At 40.2% G+C, this 24,000-nt stretch overlaps 2 protein-coding genes across 5 annotated transcripts in view; both read left to right on the top strand.

Annotated features, from left to right (window-relative positions):
- The window catches only part of mbnl3 (muscleblind-like splicing regulator 3), a 40,593-nt gene extending 34,445 nt beyond the window's left edge, over nt 1-6,148 (top strand). For 3 of the 4 annotated variants that reach the window (XM_049585057.1, XM_049585059.1, XM_049585058.1), the window contains exon 7: nt 3,666-6,148. In XM_049585057.1, the coding sequence (XP_049441014.1) occupies nt 3,666-3,808 (143 nt within the window). In that variant the 3' untranslated portion in view covers nt 3,809-6,148. Of the gene's footprint in view, nt 1-2,153; nt 2,249-3,665 lie in introns of all 4 variants that reach the window. The other variant, XM_049585060.1, reaches the window with a different exon arrangement.
- An 8,333-nt stretch (nt 6,149-14,481) lies between these two features.
- Nucleotides 14,482-23,947, top strand: rap2c (RAP2C, member of RAS oncogene family). Its single transcript, XM_049585682.1, has 3 exons — nt 14,482-15,476; nt 16,774-17,059; nt 17,629-23,947. The coding sequence occupies exons 1-2, from the start codon at nt 15,204-15,206 to the stop codon at nt 17,050-17,052; spliced, it is 552 nt and encodes a 183-aa protein (XP_049441639.1). The 5' UTR covers nt 14,482-15,203; the 3' UTR covers nt 17,053-17,059; nt 17,629-23,947.
- Nucleotides 23,948-24,000: the final 53 nt, after the last annotated feature.

Here is a 24,000-nt window from a genome sequence, read left to right as displayed (position 1 = left end):
TGGTAGCCAAAGTGCCCTCCTGGGAGCCAAAATGCATGCTAAAGTGCCCTCTTGGTAGCCAAAGTGCCCTCCTGGGAGCCAAAACACACGCTAAAGTGCCCTCTTGGCAGCCAAAGTGCTGTCCTGGGAGCCAAAACGCATGCTAAAGTGCCCTCCTGGGAGCCAAAACGCACGCTAAAGTGCCCTCCTGGGAGCCAAAACACATGCTAAAGTGCCCTCTTGGCAGCCAAAGTGCCCTCCTGGGAGCCAAAACACATGCTAAAGTGCCCTCTTGGCAGCCAAAGTGCCGTCCTGGGAGCCAAAACGCACGCTAAAGTGCCCTCCTGGGAGCCAAAATGCATGCTAAAGTGCCCTCTTTGGAGCCAAAAAACACACTAAACTGCCCTCTTGGCTGGTTAAAACATGATAACACGTTTTTTCTTTTCGCCCCTGCCCTTCAAAAAGTCTGTGCACGCCACTGCTCATTAAAGTAAAACCAGTGATTGTTCTACCAATGAGAATTTGGTTAACAACATATTGACCAACTGAACAGAAAGTGACAGCCCCAGTATGTACTGGTAATATAATAGGCCGTTTTGAATACAGCCAAGGTCTCTGAAGTCCAGTTCAGACCAAAGATTTGCGACGAGACGAGTTGAAACGTGCAGCTACTTGCAACGCGCCATCCTGCAACATTGTAAAAACCTGCTGGTTCACACCAATGCCGTTAGATGAGATTAAGTATCATCTCTATGCATCAACTCTCTGTAGTTCCGTTCTGATTTCCAGCTTTTCAGGCTTATTTTGTGGCTGAATATAATTTGTAGCTTCTTAAAAAATGAATGAGGATAGTATAGTGAGATACTGGCTACAGCTGCATTTGTAGTAGCGATGAAATGGCAAAAAACAGAAACAAAACAAGTATCAGATAGACTGTATTCATAATAGATATGCCACAATAATATAAGTAACCAGCGCCAATTAGTTAGTCAATGAGAATGTGTGTGTGTTTGAGGGGCATAAGCACATAAGCGAGCAGCAGCAGCGACCCACTGTCTGACACTGGCACGCTGTTAGGACGGAAACAGAGGGCTTGGCAGGGACAGAGCACCTGCAGCTACAGGCGAACATGCTGTCTGTGGTCATTTTGACTTGACCTGCTGACTTCACTACAAGCTGATTGGCTATAGATAAAGGTGACGTGTTTTACACTCTAAAACCAGCCCAGCTGATTTGACCTGCTGGGTTGCAGGTGACACCATCAGCCGGCTTGAGTCGAGCTCAGACGACCAGTTCACACCACTACAACTTTTGTCTGCAAAGTTCTAAAACAGATTCATCTCATTGTTAATCTTTGGTCTGAACTGGTTTAAGCTGACATACCCTCCGCTGAATTCATCATGGGTTATTTTAACAGGCTTAACAAAACACCTCCAGACACAGGACTACTGTAGTTGAACTTCTTTTGACTTGTAATCTTAACTGTGTTTTCCTTTAAGTCAAATTATTTTGTTATCTCTTTTACCGACTTGAAAGAAAGCAGATCAAATGTGTGTGAAATCATACAAATATCTTAATTTGTAGTTCATGTGTCAGTGCTGTGTTTGTCCACAGCACCTTCATCACAGGACATCTAGATGTTGAAATTGATCTTGCGAAGACAAGTCAGTCACTAAATTACAGATATATTATGATTATCAACTCACAGGACTCTTTCATCAGAAGATATAAACCACTGTCACATTAAAGCTGTGACATTATTGAAGGAGTTTTTTGTCTGTTACAGATCATTTGCTCGCTCCATACACATGCCTTGTCCATTTGAATACAATATATCAGATACTCCAGTCTGATCAGATTGTATGACTGTGTATTGTTTGTTTAACGACCATTTGTTGGTGAAACAGTGCATTTTCTTTTGTTTTGTAACTGGTTGGCTAATTAAATATGTGATTTCCTTTATCTCTTATTTCGTTTGCATGTGTCTTGATTGTTTATTCATCCTGGCAATATCACTTGACTTGTGCCATGACTTTTGATCCGACACATTTTGCCATGGTAACCATATCATTCCTGTCCCTCCCTCCCTCCTCCTCCTCCTCCTCCTCCTCCTCCTCCTCCTCCCCGCCCACATCCTCGTCCTCTGTGTTTCGTCTGACTCGCCTGAATAAAAGTTCCCATGATGCACGGTGCCACCACCTCCACTGTTTCGTCGGCTTCGACCCCAGTCACCAATGTTCCTTTCGCTGAATCTGCCGCCTCGAATCAGGTTTGCTCTTTCGTTTCAGTTCTTTTATTTTTAGCTGAGTAGGTCCTGAGTCCTGTTCGTGGTCCACTCTCATCAGGTGCCTGTAGTGTCACGTGTTATGTTCACATTTCATCTGTCCTCACTCTCCAGTCTGTTGTGGTGTGAGCAAATGAAAACAGTTCAGATACCTAACTGTTTTCATCTGAATGTTGTAGTTTGGTGTGTCATGCCTTACTGTCTTGTCTCAGTGTTTTATGTAATCTATGGACACACAGTATGTGGTCTGGCATCAGTAGCAAAACCGCTGTAATTTAAACGCTTCTGCTTTTCTCTTTCCTTTAACATCCAGTGTTAATTTGCCTTCTGTCGTACAGATGGGACAGATTTCATGGCAAAAATGTCCAAACAGCAAGGGGGGTTTAGTACCTGCCTGTGGCAGAGCAATACAGCAAATATACATTTTTATATTATATTTTCCAATATACAGTGTGATATGCTTATGTTATATGTATTTACTTTAAGGAGTTTTCACCACCAATCTTTAGTGCTGCTTTTTAGGGGAATACTTCACACACAAAATTAATATTTGTATATCTGTTTTACACCCTGTGGTACGTTGAATTTGTGAAGAGAACTTTGTTTTTTCGCGCCTCCATGGTGAACGAAGAATCCAAAAACTGAGAAAATTCTTGATGAATTGAAGTAAAGTGTTTAACAACAGCAAAACTCTATCAAAACATGTGTTTACAGACTCTCAAACAACTTGTGCAGTATAATCCAAGTCTCATTCATCCAGTCTTGTGCTCAGTACTCCCCAAACAAATGCATTTTCACTTAGACCTAACTATTTTAAACCTGCCATCTCATGTATGGACAAGTAGTGCACCAGGGAAAGCATGTGTGTTTGACCTCTGCTCAATGAAATGCAGGAGCTGAGTTCAAACACACATTTGTGCACTTGGATTTTGCTACATGAGTTGTGTGTGGTTAAACGTGGCCCCCTTTTACTCCAATTCATCAAAAATATTCTCTGTGTAACACAGGGTGAGTAACTGATGCACACAAGATCATGTTGTGGGTCAAGTATTCCAATTCTCCAATCCAACTTCTCCTTCATGGCCTGAATGTGCTTATGTATCTGAAATGAAGAACAAAATGTAGAAGGAAAAATATTAATAGACACAATTCAGCAGATTTTTAAACTATAATATGATGGCTGGCAGGCAGTTTCCTTTCCAACAATGATAGTAACAGTTATTCAGAAATACATGCTTTCATTGCACCTTGACCACTTGCTGTTAAAAACCAAATCCTGTCATGTTCTGGCTAAAGTCCTGGCTCTACATTATTAGTATAAACTTACTGAATCATGGCAGGCTGTTGTTTTTAACTGTGATTTTGCTGCTCCTCCTCACACCCCTGCCTTTCTCTCTTCCAGTAGACCCGTCTGAGCTCCTGACCCCTGATCCAGTGGAGCTCCAGTGTGTTCCCATGGAAACCCATTTCTGTCCCATCCCCAAACTGCTGGTGGCGGCTCCAATGGCGCTAAACTCAGTAAGCCTTTCCCGAAACCCCAGTTAAAGTCCCTGACACCTGCGCACTACCAGGGTGGTCATCTTTTCTGAATGCAGCAAACATGTGCCTCGCCTACAGTGCACACTGACTGAGTGTGAAACCTCTTTTACGAGATATTACGAACGTTAACGAAGCTGCGATGACGCAATACAAGCCTGGACGTATTACTGTTGCTTTAAAGCAGCCATCCTGATGCATTCTGACTTGATCAGGCTGAGCAATAGAGCTCCCTCGTTCTTACAGCCATACATGCCCACACCTTAAAAGTGCAGCAGACATGTGCGCACACACACACACACACACACACACACACACACACACACACACACTTAAGACTACACGCCCTTTATGGGTTGGAGCCATCACATGAGGCGACCCAACACTTTTGACTGTTCCAAAGTCAGAAATTCTGGAAATTGAGACCATTTGAGCGGCGAACGGACCTGCTGCTGGTCTACAACCAGTACATGTTGTCGAAACGAAAGAGTGTTTCATATCATGTCATGTTTACGTTTCAAAGATGGCTACAAATGTAACATTTGTGTTGTACTATGTGTACCATTAAGTTTGTTCTCATGGTCTCATCTTGCCTGATGAAACGCCAACGAGTCGTTGTTAATTTGTTTGTGCCTTTGATTTATCTGCTTAACTGCAGAGGAGACTTAGTTTCCCGACGTAATTCAAAACACTTGACAGCATACACTGAGAGATGTTGTTATTTTTGCAATTAAAGGCAATACCTGTTGTCACATACATACTGTGTGTCAACCTGTCGAAGAAAATCTAGGATTAACAGTGATCGCCAATTAAAATTTATATCGTTTCATGAATGTTTAGTTAGATTTGAATCAGTTTTTTAGCCCCTGGTTTCACAGTCAGTATCTGGTACTTAAATAAAAGCAGCAAATGAGACTTTACTTTTTGTTTAGTGCAGCAACCTTAAAGAACTACAAATTGACAGTGTGATAAAATTAGGATACAATCAGTTCTATACTAAAGAGGCTGAGTTGAGAGATTTCTAAGAATGTGGCTCTTGATTTAAGAAACAAACTGCCTTAAAGCAGGTGAGATCGTGTCATTAAAACGGTTGAATATGAGTGATGCAGTATCTTTATCAGTGGTTGTTTCTTGGCTGTGATGGGTAAGGTTTGTTTGTCCTGTTTCCTCCATGATTTGATAACCAAATATGGTGTAAAAGAAAGACAATCTGCAGGCGACGAGTCAGATGTCCCGTGTGAAATCGTAGTAAAGACAAAGCAATGATTCTGGGAGTCAGATCTAAGCTAACAGACTTATAATTGGCACCTCTTAAACTTCTACACCTGATGTCAGAGTTATTGCACAAGATGGGAGCTGGATTTGTTTCCTGATGTTGTGCCTAAAGTCTGTGTGTGCCAAGCAGTGGTTGGTATATGCAAGGAGTTTCCCCCCATTTGATGCAATACCTGAATAATTCCTTTAACGCAGAGTTGTGTTTTAAAAAGGCAGTTTGTGTAATTGTCTCCTTTTATGCGGCTTTTGGATTGAATACGTGGCACAAGATTTTTATGTTTTTTTTGGCTCTTCAGGGAGAAAGCTTAGAACTTGAAAATGTCCTGTCTGACTTTATAATGTGTCGTCTTTTCTACTGATGTGTCCTTTTTGTCAAAAGCAGTCAGACTCTGAATATTGCAGCCACAGCTGTTATAATCAGAATTGAGTTATGGCAAAGTCGGGAGATGGAGGAATAAATTACTCGTTTGATGTCTGATGGTTAAAAAAAACGGCAAACCAGTTGGGTTTTTGGTTTTCAAATGTCTAAAGAATTTCTTTGTAGGCGCGAAAAATTGAACGTAACGGCTCTGGAAAGCGAGCTGAAATCACTTTTATCCAAATTCAAATGTGCCTCTTTCAAGTCTCCTCAAACCACCACTGTCAATACACTGTAAGAACAGACCAGTGCTCAAAGATAGGTGTGTTATTTGGTACATTATTATAACAGTAAATCACATCTGTACTAGTTTCTTCTCTGAGACAGCTGTGCTGTCTTATCGTTTATGTAAAGAAATAAATTAGTGACTTGTGTGCATACTTAAGTGTGTTGAAAAAGACAATGAATCACATATTTGGTTAGTTGTAAATGCTGCAGATATTACGGCATTTCCCACTGAACATTATTCATTTTAAATAATGTTATTGTGTCGTGAATGTATCTAATGCAAAAACTCTACACATGCCCTTCTAAAAGACCGGCATGTTGAAATGTAATGATTCACTATATATAGACTATTTCTGAGGTCACATAGGTACCATGCTGATACTGTGTTAAGACATATTAAAGTATGTGTATTGTTATATAGATTTATATTTAATGTCAATGGATGGTGTGACTACTTTTAGAAATATCTTTCACTCTCGGAAAAGGTAGAGCAGAATTGTACTCTTTGAAGTACAAATGTACACCGTACAGGTACATTGAAGTACCATTACTTGCCAGTCAGTTGTTGTACCCCTCCCTTCAAAAGTACCCAAAGTGCCCAAAATGCACCTATAAACATGGTATAATCGCTGGGTAACAAAAGAAAATTAGCATTCAGACCTTTTTTTTTGGCATTTTATTTGAATAATGTGGATTGGTCAGTACTCCTTGTACTACAGTTCCTGGTTGTGTAGGTTCCCACTGGGGAGGCTGTACACAGAAGTAACAGTGTCGACAGGCCATCCAGTGGGAGTTGCTAGCGCTGTGACAGGAACGTAATCCCTCACTGGCTTCCCACCCATTAACACTGTCAACTGTGTTTAATGGAAACAGCTTGGGAGCACTGCTCCCTGGGACTGATCCTGGGTTTGGGTGGGTGAATGCTTTTCCCCCTTTACCACCTGAGCAACCTCATTAGTGAATGTTCATGTTGAATTGGTATAAATGTGTCCCTTAAAGGAACAGAGCGCTTTCTTTCCATGTTAAATGAGAGGATTATAACCACTCTCATGTTTGTGTGTTAAATATGAAGCTAGAACCTGCTGCCACTTAGTTTAGCATAAAGGCTGAAAACAGGGGAACGTTGTGAACATACCATGGACAATATAGTGAATGATTTACACGCTACACAGTCAGTAGGAAGTGATTCGATCAATGAATGCGTTTACATGAATAAGGAGGAATGAATAACCAATCCAATTCAACATCGTGTTACATTAGGAGAAACCTGAACATGCTAGCTGCAGTATTCCGAAAGAAACTGGGATGAATTCAGGGAATATGAATAACTGGATTTCTCTATGCTCATGTAAACATCATATCCCAAATGTGATCATAACCAGGATATGCCTGATTAACAGGTTATTCATGTTCATGTAATTGCACTCAATGTCAGTGACATTCTAGAATATTCCCACTGCCGCTACTTTAGCTAGGCTACTGTCTGCTGTCCCAACAAAAACAGAAAAGCAAGTTTTTTGGGAACAGATGGATGGCGGACTCTGTATGCAGCTGTTGTTAGTGTCAAGATATTGTTGTCATAGAAACATACCCATGGGGAGCACATCATTTTAAAAAAGCGCTTTTATGAAGCACTCCCTGGTGCCCTGCCACCGCTTTTCTGCTGAAGAAAAATGCTTTGTGGACACAGGCCCTTAGGAGTTTAAAACATTAGTTATTAGCAGACTAGTTTAATAGCAGAGAGGCTATTAATTTTTTCAGCATAAAATCTAACTATAAAAAGTCTTGATATGGATGGTTGTTGGTTTTTAAATTGACTATTCCAAGTCCCGCCCACTTAGTTACTGTTGCTAGGTCGGACAAGCTTGACAAAAGGAGACATGGCGATGCTGGTGCAGCTTAGCTAGGTGCAGCAGTGTGTATAGCAGTCAATTTAGTTTACAGAAACTAACAGCAAGTGCTACAGTGTGCGATGGGACGATTTATTTATGATGATGTTGTGTCTATACAAAATAATAACCACAAAAGTTACTTAAGGGAGGAACATAGCCCCACAGAGATAATATTAACAAAGGAGCGTTAGCCTTTATATTTTCTGGCTAACGACAATTCATGTCATTCTTAAAAATACGTCACCAGCCTTTTTCAAATCTTGAATATTACCACAGAAATCATGAGGAAGCAAACAAGGCTGATACTGGTGATCTGACATCAGGCTGACTCCTTTTAACAATATGTTAGCTAGCTAGCTTGTGTTTTGCTAACATTAGCTAACTTAAGATGTGACTATATAATGTAATGTGTCTGTAAAGATTGTGACAGTCCCCAGCCACATCTTTTAACCATCTTCAAAACTTGGTTGTCTTTTCAACATTTATAATCTTAGCATGTAGCATAGCTAGCTAAGTATAGCAGAACAGAGGAAAGTCGACCGAGGTTCTGCTAAAGCTTGCTCAACTGTTATTGGAGCACAGAATGAAAAGGGGCGGGACTTAAGGCCCGAACATACTCGGGCGGAACGTATGCGGAATGGACTCCACGTAATGTCCGCAGTCATTCGGGCTTTCATAGTCGAGCGCACTTCTGCGTTATAGTTTCCTGTAAAAATGTCCGTGAAAAATCCCCGCAATGTGAAAAATACATGCTGAGCAGTCACTGGTGCGCGAAGCGGAGTCCACGCGGTCGTAAAATCTGAGCTTTGCGCGCACAGGGCTTGCGGACATCCACTTTGAGTCCGCACGGACCTCTGCAGAGTCTGTTCTGCGTACGTGCCGCCCAAGTATGTTCGGGCCTTTAGAAAGTACTGATGTGACATACCTTATCTTCTCAGTGCTCTCTGGTGAACAAACTATATACTATTGACACTATTTCAAAATTACCCCAAGCTTAATTTGGCATTTTGACTGCAGTTTCTAATACAGCATATCTACAATAAGCTAATATTGGTTGATTTATTGGTCTCACTCTACTTTCTACAGAGCTAGGCAAACGTGTTCCCCCTGTTTCCAGTCTTTATGCTAAGCTAAGCTAACTGTCTCCTGGTTCAAGCTTCATTTTTATGGCACAGATGTGAGTGTGATATCAATCTTCTGATCTAACCCCTTTAAAGAAAACAAATAGGCTAAACTAATTTCCCAAAATGCTGAAGTATATATTCAACCTATCATACATTTTTATCTACATGGTGGATCAAACATCTCGTAGCCTGCTATATACCAGTTATCGAACATCTTTTAAAGCAATGTACTTTGTGGTACAGAAACGTACTTCTCCTTTACCCCTGTTTTTGAGTGTGTTGAGCAGCTATGTTCTCTCGAGTCCTTGAAATATTTCTCTCCTATTTGATGAAATTGATGATTCGAATGTCCAGACAATTAAGTTTGTCTAAATCTTACAGCTTTTAAAGACTAGCTTTGTCCAGCCAAGAAAACCCCTCCCTCTAGCCTTCGTCTCCTCCTCCTTCACATCATTATGCCTTCACTAACTGCTGTCCAGCTGGAAAAAAAAAAACAGAATACTTGATTAATAAATTGTGCCTCTTGAGGGCATTTGAATTTTGAAGTACATATATTGACGTATGTATGCACAAGAGCGTGGTCGGGGAACTGCGGAGTGGCATGAGAAAAATTAGTTTTTACCTCTTTCCCTTTCTCATTCTCTTGTACTTGATTTCCTTTAGGCCTCACTGTATTTCTCCCATACAGTCATGAATCATTACTCTGGAATATGCAAAATGCTCTGATCATTGCGTCCAGTGACCAGATCCTTTAGCATGTGGACAGTCAACTCGGTCCTGAGCATACTTGTGTTGCCCGGGGCACAAACAAAGGGCCTTATTTCTCGATCACTGTATAAAGATGTGATAGCTGTGTATGAAAGTGACATGTATTAATGGTAAGTTAAGCTTTTTTTTTAAACTGACATAAAAAACACAGCATGGAAATAAAAACTCATTTATACATAGTTAATAGTTTGTGTAGACCAAGAAAAAAAGATATAATATGAAAATCATTTGTACACAATGATGGAGTCATTGTTAATGGTAATAGTTGCTGTTGCTGTGGCAACAAAATGACAACATGGCTACCTTTCTATTACCCTAATTGTGATTTTTTTCACATTAATTGAAATAACATACATCACTAACTTATTCAAAAAGGGAATGTCTAATTAGTTTGTCTTGTTATTGCGACGTGATTAAATATTTTGTATGGAAAACTTAAATCCTTGTAATATCCAAAGGTCCTTAGGGGAGATCAGGTGTTTATTTTGTTTTGTTTATTTGACCTTAATTGTTTTTTGTTTTTTTTTGTTCTTGTACATGGTGTTTTTGAGAAATAAGAATGGACTTTGGCTTTTAAAGCAAACACCTATCTGTCAGGAAGGTTAAAGAGGCTTTTGGACTAATGGAAAGATCTTCATCCTTTTCTGTAAAATCAAACACTCCTCACTGTTCACCTCCTGCAGACTGACTGCCCTTGCTCAGTTTCCTCTGCACGGAGCTTCATTAGTGGGTTCTGTTTTTAGTTTTTTGGCCAAGAAGGTGGTCCAGAAGTCTCTTTGTGCCCAGCTGTGCTGGGTGATGTCGATCCTTGCTGAGGTGTATACGAATGTGTGATGTTCACCTTGTTTGCACTTATGTACATAACTATGTCAGAATACTCAAAATTTATTTTGAATAAATATAGATAAAAGAGTTGATTAAAAATCAAATCAATGTATTGTTAATGATATGAGTATGTCTATCATTTTATTACAGTATCAAAAGATTGCTCTGAGGGATCTGTCCTTTTCTTTGTTTGTTTGTTTGCTAGAGCCCTGTTCTTTGCCAAGCATGACATTGCCTAGCTATAAACCACAAATGGTTTGCTTTATGAAAGCTTTTTTTGTTCATTTACAGGGATATTTTTGTTTCTATCATATCTGACCCTGACATCAAACACAAATGGTGGATTAGAAGATTATAGACAGTCTGAAATATATTTAATAAACCAATACTAACCTCGTCCTTTAAAGGGGGACTACACCCATTTTCAAAATTCATACATGTTATTCCTGTGGTCTAAGACAGTCCAGAAATATAACAAGAACAACTCTCTCCCAAATCCCAAAATTAAAGTGCACAAACTCAAATTTGTGATGTCATCAAGTATAAAGTCTGGAGCTGCTCTATAAGCAATGAACTGTGAAAGATGTCCAGATCAGTGATTCCAGGAGCATCACGGGGGGTCGCAGGGTCTTCTTGGTTTTAAGGGGTGTAAAAAACATTATTGTTTCAAATACACAGGCCTATATGTCAGCATTTAAATTATGTCTGTTAAGAAAACTAAATGAAATTGTTAGTTGTATAATTTAGATTATAATTAAAGGTATAAACTTGTAACCTCCCAGGATCAGGGCACGGTGAACACCTCAATGAAAGCTTCATTTATTTAGTCTTCACTCTCTGATAGAAAGCCACGCTCAGCAGTTAAAACAACCAAAGAGCTAAAAGAACAATTGCATAACTCAGACAGAACTGTGTTAAAAGTTCATGAAATATCAGGAAAACTAAAATAAAATGGGTCACTTAGTCAGGGGTCGCCAGTTTACTCAATGATAGAAAAGTGGTTCCCTGAAGGGAAAAGGTTTGGAACCACTGGGGAATGATCTGACTATATGGGAACGTTTATGTTTCACAGCTAAGAAGACTACAACAGAATAAAGCTCATTTGGGTATAAAAAAACAAACAAACAGTGTGGGTCCACAAAATAAGTCTCCTATTCATTGTCTTTAGAGCAGACTTTATACCTGATGACATCACAAGTTTGAGACTTACTTCTCTGGTTTGAGAGAGAGTAGCTCATGTTCACAAGTATTGATTGAACTTTCTCAGGCTATGGGATGGACATATTGGACATCTTCATTTAGGTGGTGTTCCGCTTTAAATGCAGGTGCATTCCTCTCTCAGTAATGCACCAAAATAAAGCACAGAGCAGCTCCACCTGCAGGCTGAAAAGCAGTCAGGAATAAAAGAGGAGCGGATATAAGAATCAGACTGTGGAGGGACATGGATGTGAGATGTCTTCACAGGGTTTTAAACTCACTTTACTTTTGTCATTTTGTGAAATGGGTTCTTCTTTGCTCCCTTGGTGTCATTATCCAAAACAACAATAAATCTGAATTCTCCTCAGGATTTTAGTCAAAAATTGCAAACAACCTGGTTTTCCAATGTTATCCTTGCAGCAGCAGCAACATCCTTACGCAACTATGTTCCTGCAGATTTGGACATGTGATGCTCCTCAATTGCTATTAAAGCCAACGATTTTGTTGCCATGGCACTTGTCCTAGCAGTGGATTGACTGAGTCATCCTGGTGAATCGGTTCACAGCCCTCTGACTCCACACGTGGAGTGGACTTAACATACTGTGGGTTTCCAGTCACCAACGAGTGAATAAGACTGTGATTTTGTTTTGAAATTGATTTGTTGTTGTCATTATTTTAAAACAATTTAGTTGTAATCGTGCCTTTATCATGCAGGATGTAGTTGTCCTCTTTTACTTTCTACATTTAAATTGACTTAAAACAGCACATGTACCGAGTGTGTGTAAAATACATCCCTTTATTTAAACTCCTTCGTTGGTGAGTCGTTATTAAATTGGGTACAGTTGCAGACTGAATGGCAACCCGTGGAAGATGATGAGGGCCAAAGACTGTTCAGGACTAAGCCATATGAAAAACTCTCTCTGACACTCTAGGACAGACTTGAAAGTGACTGCTGTTTCTTAGTCATCTATCGTTTCACTCTGTTTTCTGCTTGTGGTGCTTGTATGTGCTGCTGTGCTACATGCCAATTTATTTTGCAGTGTACAGCTATTAAGAGTAAGTTACTGTGCCTATGATGAGTTCTGCGATTTCTGTTTGACCTTTAATAAAACACATAATTGTGATCCTCTTGTGGTGTGTTTTGTTGATTGTCATCTTTTTGTGTCACCTTTAAAGGGACTGTTTATCTCATGGATTGTGAGGTTTTGTCCTGTGTATGACATGATGATATTTATATGAATAAAGGTTACATTTTCAGTTAAATTCATGGATATCTCAGGAACTTAGTCTTACAGTATATTGAAATGTTAAAACTGCAATTCCACTGGGTTAAAGCTAGTGTTTGATCAATACTTGTAGGCTATTACCTCTGCCTTCAATGATCTTCCAGGCGACAATGTTTACTTAAGCTTAAGCCCTTTGCAAATGTACATATTAGACCAAACAAAACAACTTGTTTTTTGACAAAATAATTGTAGTTTTGGAGGAACTTTTCCAAGAATCATGCAGAAAATAATAATAAAAAAACATGAATAATACCAACCATAGAATTTATTTTTCATACATTTTGTGGAGTAACTTAATAACCGGTTGAAAATCAGTATTTCACTGGCCTCTCTGGTTCAAAGTTTTATGTCTGTTGCATCTATAACCACATGGCACAGTGATGTCACAGTGTACTCACACACCCTGGAGTACATTTAAACATCATCATAGCAAGATGAGACAAGGTGATCCATTGGAGGACAAAATTTACTCACTTCCTTTGACACATCTGCTGACTTTAATTTACACCATTTAAGCTTTCATAAATGAAATATGGGTTGATTCATAATTATTGTTTTGCAACAGTAATACATTTGACATTTATCTTTCAGTTATATAATACTTTTTTAAATTATCGCTGTGTCTTTATGTTTTAGTGATTATAGAGATACAGTAAGGAAACATGGAGAGAAAAAGGTGATTAATATTGCTATGGAAGAATTACTGAACAGACCCACTGGACGTAGACTTAGGGGCCCAAAGTGTAAGGGTGGTCTCCCTCTCTGTCACCTGCAAAATGTCACTCAAATGAACACATACTGACCAAGAAGAGATTAAAATGACCAGAGAGATGCAAAGGAACTGCAAAGAGACACAAAATACCTAAAAAATGTGCAAAAGAACCAGGAAGAGACGCAAAATGACCAAAAAGGAGACATAATTACCCAAAGACACATAAAACAACACAAAAAGAGGCTCAACAACTGTAAACCATGTGTGTTGTCCTCTTATGTAGGAGAGGTGGGGAGGCCTTTTGCATATCTGTGCCCAGGGGCCCATTGTCTGATAATCCGTCCATGGGTATGGCACACAACAAACTTTCCTCAGCCAAAATCAAACCAGGGACACTGCAGTTACATGGAATGCGTTTTAACCACTAACCACATAAGATGCTGCTTATTGACATTTATCAATATGAAAAGCAAATGGATAACTTCACAACTTTTAGCCTGTCATCTAGTATTATTTTCATTTCTATCCAGTGGTATTTTATTGCTTGACTTTAAATCAATCAAAGCATCTGACTTGTGAATGATTAAACACACAGGATGTACTTAAAATAAAGGGTTTTCTTACAGTTTCTGGCATTCTGAAGTAACTGATTAACTTTTGCAATGGGGTCAAATGGTTATTAGGATTCAAGTGGAACTATGCCCATTCTGTGGGTCCACAAAATCAGTATCCCATCTATGGAGCAGCTCCAGACTTTACACTTGACATCACAAGTTTGAGACTTACTTCTCTGGTTTATGGCTTTGAAAGACAGTTTGTCAAATTATAGGCCGCTGAAATAATACATTTGAATTCTTAATTTAGGTGGTGGTCGCCTTTTATGTTTGCAGCAACTGTAAAGCTTTTTTCATTCCTGTGGAGGCTTTTATTGTGAAAACAGTCACACCGGAAGTCTTGTCGTCGCTAACGGAAACCAGACTGTTAGCTTCAGGAAATCAGTTGGTGGAAAAAGCTTTCCTTTCTGTAATCAAACCTCTTCAGCGCAGAGTCAAACATACACTGGAGCAGCTACAAACTGTAGCCAATGGACCCTCGGATTATAATACTGAATCTGCGGTGTGTCCGTCGATAGCACGCCCGGGTGCCAAGGCGCCGGGCCGGGCCGGAACCAGAACCAGGCCCGGACGGACGGACATCTCCAGTGCTGCGTTTTGCGACACCGGCGGGCTGCTGCTGTGTGTGTGTGCAGGAATTGGCATGCTGTGTTTAGGGGAAGTGTAGTGTGTATCAGTGTGACTTGTTGTCAGTAGCTAGACAGCAAGTTCGTGAATGAGTCCTCGGTACTTGTGATTTATCAGATCGGATGTGAAGGCTTGAGGCTCGAGCATGGGACAGCGTGAATTTAGCCAGAAGCGAGCTAGCTTAAATGCTAGCTAACACCAGAGTTAACGTTAACGGACGTCAACTTTTACTCGTTAATTAGCGAGACAGCGCAAGAAAAACAACGAGCATGAGCGCTACACTCGGGTTTATGTGATCGAAGAAGAGTTATTATACATCGCCTAACATTTGTCAGTACGCTTGTTAGCTTTTGAAAAGGCCTGATAAATGTTTCTGGAGCGAGTATAGCAGTGTAGCTAAGTCGTTAGCTGCTAAGTTAGCCTGCCTCGACCGCCCCAATGAAAGAATACAAAGTGGTCGTGCTGGGCAGCGGCGGCGTCGGCAAGTCCGCGCTGACCGTCCAATTTGTCACCGGCACCTTCATCGAGAAATACGACCCCACCATCGAGGACTTTTACCGAAAGGAGATCGAGGTGGACTCGTCTCCCTCCGTGCTGGAGATCCTCGACACGGCGGGGACGGAGCAGTTCGCCTCCATGAGAGATCTATACATAAAGAACGGACAGGGGTTCATCCTGGTCTACAGCCTGGTCAACCAGCAGTCATTCCAGGTACCTGGTGTCACCTCACATACCTGAAACCACACACCTTAAACCCTGCATAGCAATGTAGTTAATCTTAATCACAGCAATTATGTGCTATATTTGGGTGTGATTCACACTTCTATTTCCAGAGCTCTGCACCATTCAAATGTTACTTTATTATTAGAAATTGGAAATAAATTTGAAGCAAAAATTTAATCCAGTGCTTTGAATGCAACCATTTTTAGCCAGTGGTGCTGTAGTCATGGTGAATTTGCATCATTATATGGGCTATATGGATCTGTGGGTGTATTGCTACACGATCATTGACTGTATGGCACACTGTATTTGTAATTGTGGAGCAAAATTGTAAAATAATCCCCAAAATCAGGAACTTGTGCCACATTTATTTACTGCACAATTGTTCAGCTTTAAGCTATTATGTAGAAACACAGAGACCTTGGGTAAATAAGTGCATTGACACTTTTTAACAAAACATGGAAGTGTGTCATCATTCAAATGTAAAACAATTGTAAACTGAGTGTCAGCTTGAGTTACCAAGTGTGCAAAACAGGTTCATATTAAAATGTATGCAGGAAAAGGAGGGTGCATTTTCACGTCAGAGTAAAGAAAACCTTTGAATTAGGTCAAACTGTGTTTAACAGAAACAGCAAAGTAGTGAATGCCCACAAAAAGCTAAAAATAACCACACAAACATAACTTACAGGTTTAAAAAGGACTGTAGTACTTGTGTAATAATGAAGCTATACAGGGGATGTATTATGATTTACGCTGTGTCCCAGTTTCTGTACTTGTGCTAATTACAGTCTGTAATATATTCTTCTTCTCATTGTATACTGTTTTGCAGTTGGTGTACAAAAAACTAGTGCACTGAAGTCTTTTATACAAACAGGAAATGATGCAATACCAAAACTCAAATTGCAACTTTGGGAACCTGTTGCCACCTTTACAAAGAGAAATGAAGATGTTTGATATTATTCTCTATTTGTTGTCTAAAATCTTTTTGTAGCTGTTTCACCACCATGCTCAGTTATTGGCAGCTGTGTGTGTGTGTGTGTGTGTGTGTGTGTGTGTTTACATCAACAGGACACTCTAAAGTCAACAGTTTGAAGTATGTACACAGACATTTTAAAGTATGCCTTATTTTCTCTCTTTTCCATTGTGACCTGTATTTTGGAAATCTGATAAGAATACGTTTTTGGAATTGGAAAACAACTTCACTGACATACTGATTATTTGTTCCAATGCTACACACAGTTTTCCAGAGAAACCACACACTCATGTCCTCTCCCTCTTCATCTTTCAGGATATCAGACCAATGCGAGACCAAATAGTGCGAGTGAAGCGCTTCGAGAAGGTGCCGTTGATCCTGGTCGGTAACAAAGTCGACCTGGAGTCTGAGCGCGAGGTGGCCGGGTCAGACGGGCGAGCTCTGGCTCAAGAGTGGGGCTGCCCTTTTATCGAAACTTCTGCCAAGAGCAAGACCATGGTGGACGAGCTGTTCGCAGAGATTGTCCGACAGATGAATTATTCCACGCTGCCGGAGAAGCAGGAACAGTGCTGCACAGCCTGTGTGGTACAGTGAGGAAGAGGTATAAGCACCACCATTCCTGTCTTCCCTTGCATGGTTGCATTCATATTTGGGCTACCCCAAAGAGCTCATGAGCACAGCACAGTTGGCCACTCACTAATTTTACAAAACGTGATAAAATGTCCCTGCAGTGCCCGGTGTAAAATGGTTCACAAGCTGTCGGGAAATGTGACAAATGGATGACTGTGTGGCGTTTCAGTGCAGTGTGAGGGAGAGGAGAGGTTCGGCTGGAAGTGAGAAAGACGAGTGGGTGGTGCTGCTCTGTGCAAACCGTTGGTTTAGCTTGTTATCATAAGATTGCAGAAAGTATGTGGCATGAAGAACACAACTGTATGAGCAGCTCAGGGCCGTAATGAAGCAGACAGTCCTGTGAGCCGAGCCGGAGAAAGAGGAAAATGTGACATCCTGAAAAAGAAATTATGTTCCAAAACAGGAAGTTCACTTTAGATTCTGTGACAGATGTTGCCTGTTGTAACCACACAGATGCACAATGAGAATGCCAGTTTTAGCTCTTTAAACTTGTATTCATGAGCTGTTTTTTCCTCCTTTTTTTTTTTTTTTTTTTTATAGATGCATCATTTGTGTCGATCACCGCAAGGATTTTGATGAACCTTGAACCCGGGGACAAACTGACAAAACCTTACCACAGCTGGTAAAGTTTCTGCTCAATGTGGTTTCTGACTGTCTCTCACAGAGCATCTGACAGGAAAGACGTCGGTCCTATTTTTGATATCATAACTGTTAGAAGACGTTTCTGCTGCAACCTTAATGGCCTTTGCGATGATGACCCAGGATGGAGTCAGACAGACGGACTTGTAATGAGCGAGAACGGCCATCTGTGAATTTCAGTCTTTTTTTTCTCTCTCTCTCCTTTTAGTCGGCAGTATCCCTGAAATAATAAGCAGGAGTGTTTGTGAGGTTGCAGCTTCTTTTTAAAGCTGCTTTAATCACTATTATATACTTTATTATTACTTGTATTATGTCTCAAGTTTGGAATTTGACAAAGTATTTCATAATATTGAAGCATTTTGACTTTTAAGCATGCATACTTCGACCAGTTTGCTGCCCAGGTATGCTGCTCACTTTATTTTGAAAATCTTGTATAAAGTAGTTCTTCTAACTGACACAGACTACAGCGGCGAGTTTTTTAGCTTCAGGAAACGTAGACAGGATGTACGTCTTCGTGGATTAAACCTGTAACATCAAGGATTTACCTTTTTAGTATTGCAGTAGCCCGAAGCAGCTAAACTCATCTGAAAACATGCATGCTCAAAATTGAAAATGTTCTACTAAATCAACTTGAAGTGATAAGGAAGAGCCATTTTACTGTTTTTAGCCTGAATTCTGTCAAAATCTCTACAAGGCATGAATTGTGTGGACGCAGGTCTTCCATTTTCAGTTTTCTCGTGGAGTCTCTGTGGGAGAATGATTTTGGAACGACCAAAGGAAGCTCACAGTGCATATTTGTGTTTTGACTACATGACATGTGTTGCTTTAAATCCAGGAGACGCTGATTTCTTGTCATCAAATAACTCCCGCTGCAATGTGGTTTGATAAAAGTTCTGGCACAGTTAATCAAATATAACTTTGTATTTTTTTTTTTCTTTTTCTTATAGTAACCTATTTATTAAAAACTAACGACATGGGTAGTCAGTTTTAAACTTTTAATTTTATACTAGTTCTTGCTTTCTGTGACTTTTCAGGATACATGGTACATTGTTTTGTTTTCGAAGCTGAGGATTTAACAGAGCCTTAAATAATTTCTGTTGCACCCTGGTCTCATGTTTCTTTTGTTTTTTTCTTCTCAAAGATATAAAAAGCTGTCGTCATTTGGTAATAAACATGCTGGCCTTTCTGCTTTTGTCACGGGCACAGTTACAGTATCATCTTTCATCCAATACACAGCGATACATCGATAAACATTATTAGACTACGGAGGCTTTCAAATTAGGGACAGGGCCATGATGTGAGTACACTTGACCCTGAAGTCCAGTTTGTTTGATAAGTGTGAACACTGTCCATTTGAAAGGGTGGCTTTGAGTAGTGTTCATGTGTACTCAGGTACAGTACGCATCAGGTGTGAACAACTGTACCAAAACACAAAAGTGGACTACTATTTAACACAACTATGACGCGTTTTTACCTGGTTATAAAAATGGTCTCAATGTAAAACTGATGCCTCATATCAGACAGTAGTGCAGCCTGCAGCAGACAGACCCAGACCTGCCTTTGCTGCCACCTTTGACCTGCAGTCGGAGCTCCTGTGGGAGGCAGAGAGCTCCATGCACAACAGCAGTGGCTTCTCCTCCGGCTAGGAGCAGAGCTTCACTTCGCTGCTTCGTCAGTCTTTGCTGATAACAGTCTTGAGGGCAGCAGTGTCCATCTGTGGCACCCTTTTTTAAACTGTAGCACAACAAAAATGTCATGTTAATAATGGCGCAAGTGTATTCGAACGTAGTACTTATTTGAAAGCTGAATGGCAGAGGAGAGACAATCGCACCTAATATGAAAATGCCCTGACATTCTTCACAGAAATATGTCCACAAATAAATAGTGTTGCTCCTTAACTAGTAGGTTAAGTGGAAAATGACAACTTTTCAACCCCCCCTACCCCACCCAGCCTTTTTCATTTGGTATGGTTGGCACTGCTGTCGCAAAGACAACTGGATCGCTTTCCATTCTCCTCAGACCAGGCAACGACTTGGGTTTTCACAGTTACTACGATGGTTTCACTGTCTGCCATTTCTGCTACTGCTGATAATAACTGCAGAGAACTTACACTGATACTCTTTGGTATCTGGGGATAGCAACCATCACCTACTGGGGAAACAGAAGCGCTGTCCTCTTCCTGTTTTGGTTGCACAATGGTTGAAGCACTTCCTCTGTGCTGTAAATTAACCTTTCATTTTCCCGAGACATCATACCAGGTGGCAGGCAGAATTGCATGCTGAAAGTGAGGCTTATAGGGAACCTGTCTGAACAGTGATGTTGTCACTGCTCTACAGCCATTACATTGTGCAGTCATGCTCACACATGTCCTTATGGGGCAAAAAACCCAACTACAGTTAAGTGCAGGAGAAGTGCACCTGTTTCCTCTTATTAACCCAGTAGTTACACATGTTTATCAGAACAGATTTTGATGACTGTGTTTGTTCCTCCTGACCACAAATAGATTGGTTCATAATGCCAGTCCAGTGATGAGTGATGAGTGACAGAAGAGAAAACAAGGAGTTAAAACTTAGTCTGAAGCTGCATCATCTAAAAATACCAACTCACAGAAACAGGCTACATTTTCCACTTCCTGTTGCAGACTGGCAGAGTGCAGCAGAGTTGGTGTGCGCTTTGCAAGTTTTTTTTCTTCTTCATGCATTGTGTCACACATGGTGCTGCTGTCGTTTTCACATCCCACAGAGCACAAAGCTGGCTCCTCTTCTTCTCGCTCTGCGGTTGTCAGGTGGAGCTGCTGGGTGCTCGCTGAGCCTCTGCATCCCTCACCGAGCTGGCAGCTGCTGTGTGATGTCTCTGAAGCAGCGGGGTCACCACAGCTCCTCCAAGCTCCTTAACAGGGAAAAAAAAACTCATTTTGAGTGTCTTGTTCTGGTTCCTGCTGGGTTGATCTCTGGCCACACCACAAGGGAGTTGTAGGCAGAGAACGGTGTCACTGTGTTGTCAGCTGCAACAAAACAAATTCACCTCAAACAGAAACACGACTAAAAATTAATTGTAGCTCAGGAGACTGGAGCCTTAAAGAGAGCAGCTCCAGCTTGTTCCTTCACTCTGTCCATGTTCAGGTTTCCACTACAAGTGTCATGGAAACATTTATAAAGCATTTCATTCATTTATATCTAGTTGGACAATGAAATAGTTACAATTATTACACAGTGATTTTGCCTGTTTATTGGCTGACTCATTAATTCAGTTGTAAAATATTTGATATATGCCTCTTTTATGGTCTCCATAACACTTCTATCACATCTATGGTTCTCCATAAGTAAGCGAGACTTTGGTGAACTGCAGTCATTTAGCCTATTACATTAACAAAAAGGAAAACTGGCTGAGAGTAATCGCTTGGTGTCACACTGTAGGGACTCAGCTAATAGACAGGAAGATTAAGATGCCTAATTGATGGGTCCCTAGTGCTAAATTGATCCTGCAAACCAAGTGCACTGTTTCAAAGTCTCTCAAGATGTATCCCCAAGACTGGTCGCTCAAGTCATCTACAGTTCTGGTAGCCTTCCATTCTTGAAGAATTGTCCTCTTTCTATCCTACTTACCAACATGCCGATCATCAGGGTCCTCTGTTCAGTACGTGGCAATGTAAGAGAAGCTTCAGAACAGCCACACAGGGCAATTAATGATTAAATTCAAATTGAATATCATAAATTTTATGTTAGCAAGAGATGATGTCTGACCAAAAAGAGACGGTCTTAGGACGAAACCATAACATATGACCTTGAGCATTTAAATGTACTTAAAGTATGGACAGTAAGAGCAGCAGAGTTAAACAACTACCCATAGTGTCGTATTATTACTGGTAATTGATGATTAGTGATTGTTATTATTGGTTTTATATTATTAGTGATAATTTGGAAGCAGAATTTCATGCAGCTGGTTGAGTTGGAGCTAACTGTGACTTATATACTTGGTCAGGTTGACAGACAGCAGCACATTTTATATTAAAGCTTTATCTGACAAGTAATAGGAAACTGCAGCTCCATTCAGGTCTTTATTGTCCTACAAGAGGACAAAGGCAGCAAGATGGTGTAAATCATAAACACAATAAGAACAATAAGACAGCTGCGACATTAAAAGTGCTGTCTGGTACGATACATGCAGCACAGTGTAAAAAGTTAATGGGATAAAGGCAAAGAGAACTGTGACAGTGACGAAAAAGTGTTAAGAAGCCATGGTTTATAAGTAAGGCTGTTTGTTGCACATGAGATAAATAATAATGAACCTGTTTAAGAAAAGAGGATGGTCCAGATTTGCTGTGATGTGTGTGATGTTCTCACTGAAATCTCTGACAAAGAAGGATGTTCCACACTGATTTTACAGCTTTTAAATACACTTCATGGACTGTAAAGAAGTATAATATCTCCCTTTGAAATCCAGAGGAATGTTAAGTACCAGAAAAGGGTATTTCTCAAGATAAATGCAAGTTTCTCAGAATAGTGCTGCTTTATATCAAAATTTAGATATTCAGATTCAGACAACTTAACTGATCCTACCAGGGGCCTACCAGAGCTTGCTTTGCACACATGATATAAAATACTGCAACATGTAGACACATAAACAGATGAGTAATAAACAAAATGTATAAAATGAATAAATTAAAAACAAATGAAAACATGTTAAGGAATCCTGTGGAATAAAGAACAGAACAAAAATAAAATCAATTAAAAAAACATTTACAGGAAATTTAAAAGACAAATCACAGAGGGAATGAAGGATTATAGAGATGCAAGCAGGTAAAATGTAACGATGCCCTGATGGCAACAAAGAAAATTCACCTTTAAGAACATGTCCAGAGGAAGTTAAGATTCTCGTCACTTTCTGTAGGATTTGTTGATTGCAAAAACATGTCAAGTCCCTTTGTGTCACTCCTGTGATCTTAGAGCAGATTTAAACAGCACTGTTTAGACTGTTTGTGTCTATCAGTGTGAGGCTGTGAAACCAGCAGATGAATGAAAAACACAGGTGGCTACACATAAGGTCCCCTAAACATGTAAAGAAAACTCACATGTAAACACATTTAGCCCAGTTGAACTCTAGTGACCTCTGTTGACCTACAGGTTCCCACGGGGACCATATGAGACAGCTCGTAACTCAGGTCATATGAAGTGAGCCTATCAGCCACAGTGATAATGCACGCAGCTGTCGGTGTCATGTACAAACATAAATGCCCTGATTCCTCTGTGCCGAGCTCCGTCAGCAGGTTTGCTGGTGCGCACCTGCATGTTCCACATACAGGAAGTCTGAAGTTTTCACATCACACACTGCCCAGATTTATATGCTCTGTTTTACAGGCGTGCTTACATGTCATAAACTGAAAGGACAGCAACTCTTTGAAGACTTGGACATGATATGAGACATCTGCAGCAAAATAAATATTTATATATTAATAAATATTTTTAGCTGTCACTGCTTTTGCTTTTTGCAGTTAAAGTTTCCCTTCTCCAACCTGAATCTCTTTCATATCAGGTGAATGATTCTCCTTAAATTCTGTATAATGTGGATGACCTTCAGTATGGTCCTGGACTTACCTGCTTATGTCGTTCAGCTTCTTGTCGGCTTTGTGTTGGGTAGTTTGTGGCTGTTTGATTAAAATACACGAGTACAATATCACCTGGAATACACAAGCGTAGAATGTAACACATGCTTTTGGAAGACTGCAGAACCCCTTTCATTTCTTACCATAGTTAAGAGGTCACAACGCTTGCAGCACTTGTACAGTTCAGGCAACAAGCCAAAATGTGTTGGTCTTTCTATAGAGATGTTCTGTATATCACAAGTGTTTTGACCTCTTTAGACTTCTTTCCCTTCTTCCTGGACCTTGGCAGTCAGTGAAGTTGTGCCAGAAACCTCCACTGTGTCTTATCTTACTGCCAAAAACCAGCCCTAAGTCTTACAGTAGGTATAACTCATAGTGTCATTTCAATGCTGCAGAAAGTCAGTACTTTGCTTACAAGTGTGGTGCAAACTGGGGACGAAACCACAAGAGGAATTCTGCTGGTGTTTGTGGCTGACTGCTTCTATAATTTTATGCAGTGACATACTGTAATGTTCCCATAACATGGTGCAAAGTGTATTTGAAAATTTGACAACGTTAACCAGTATGATCTCAGTTCTGTTGCATTTCTGACCATGAATAAAAAAAGTTTTTTGCAAAGATCTTTAGTTTATGTTTTTTCATTTTGATCCTTAAATGGTTTAACCACATTG

The sequence above is a fragment of the Epinephelus fuscoguttatus genome, linkage group LG9 (genome assembly GCF_011397635.1).
Source record: "Epinephelus fuscoguttatus linkage group LG9, E.fuscoguttatus.final_Chr_v1".
NCBI lineage: Eukaryota > Metazoa > Chordata > Actinopteri > Perciformes > Serranidae > Epinephelus > Epinephelus fuscoguttatus.
This window is presented reverse-complemented; position numbering and strand designations above follow the sequence as displayed.

Bases quoted from the DNA above. Each gene is read 5' to 3' on its own strand.
- rap2c (XM_049585682.1), top strand. From the start codon at position 15,204: ATGAAAGAATACAAAGTGGTCGTGCTGGGCAGCGGCGGCGTCGGCAAG. The intron at 15,477-16,773 runs GTACCTGGTGTC...TTCATCTTTCAG, and splicing joins TCAACCAGCAGTCATTCCAG to GATATCAGACCAATGCGAGA.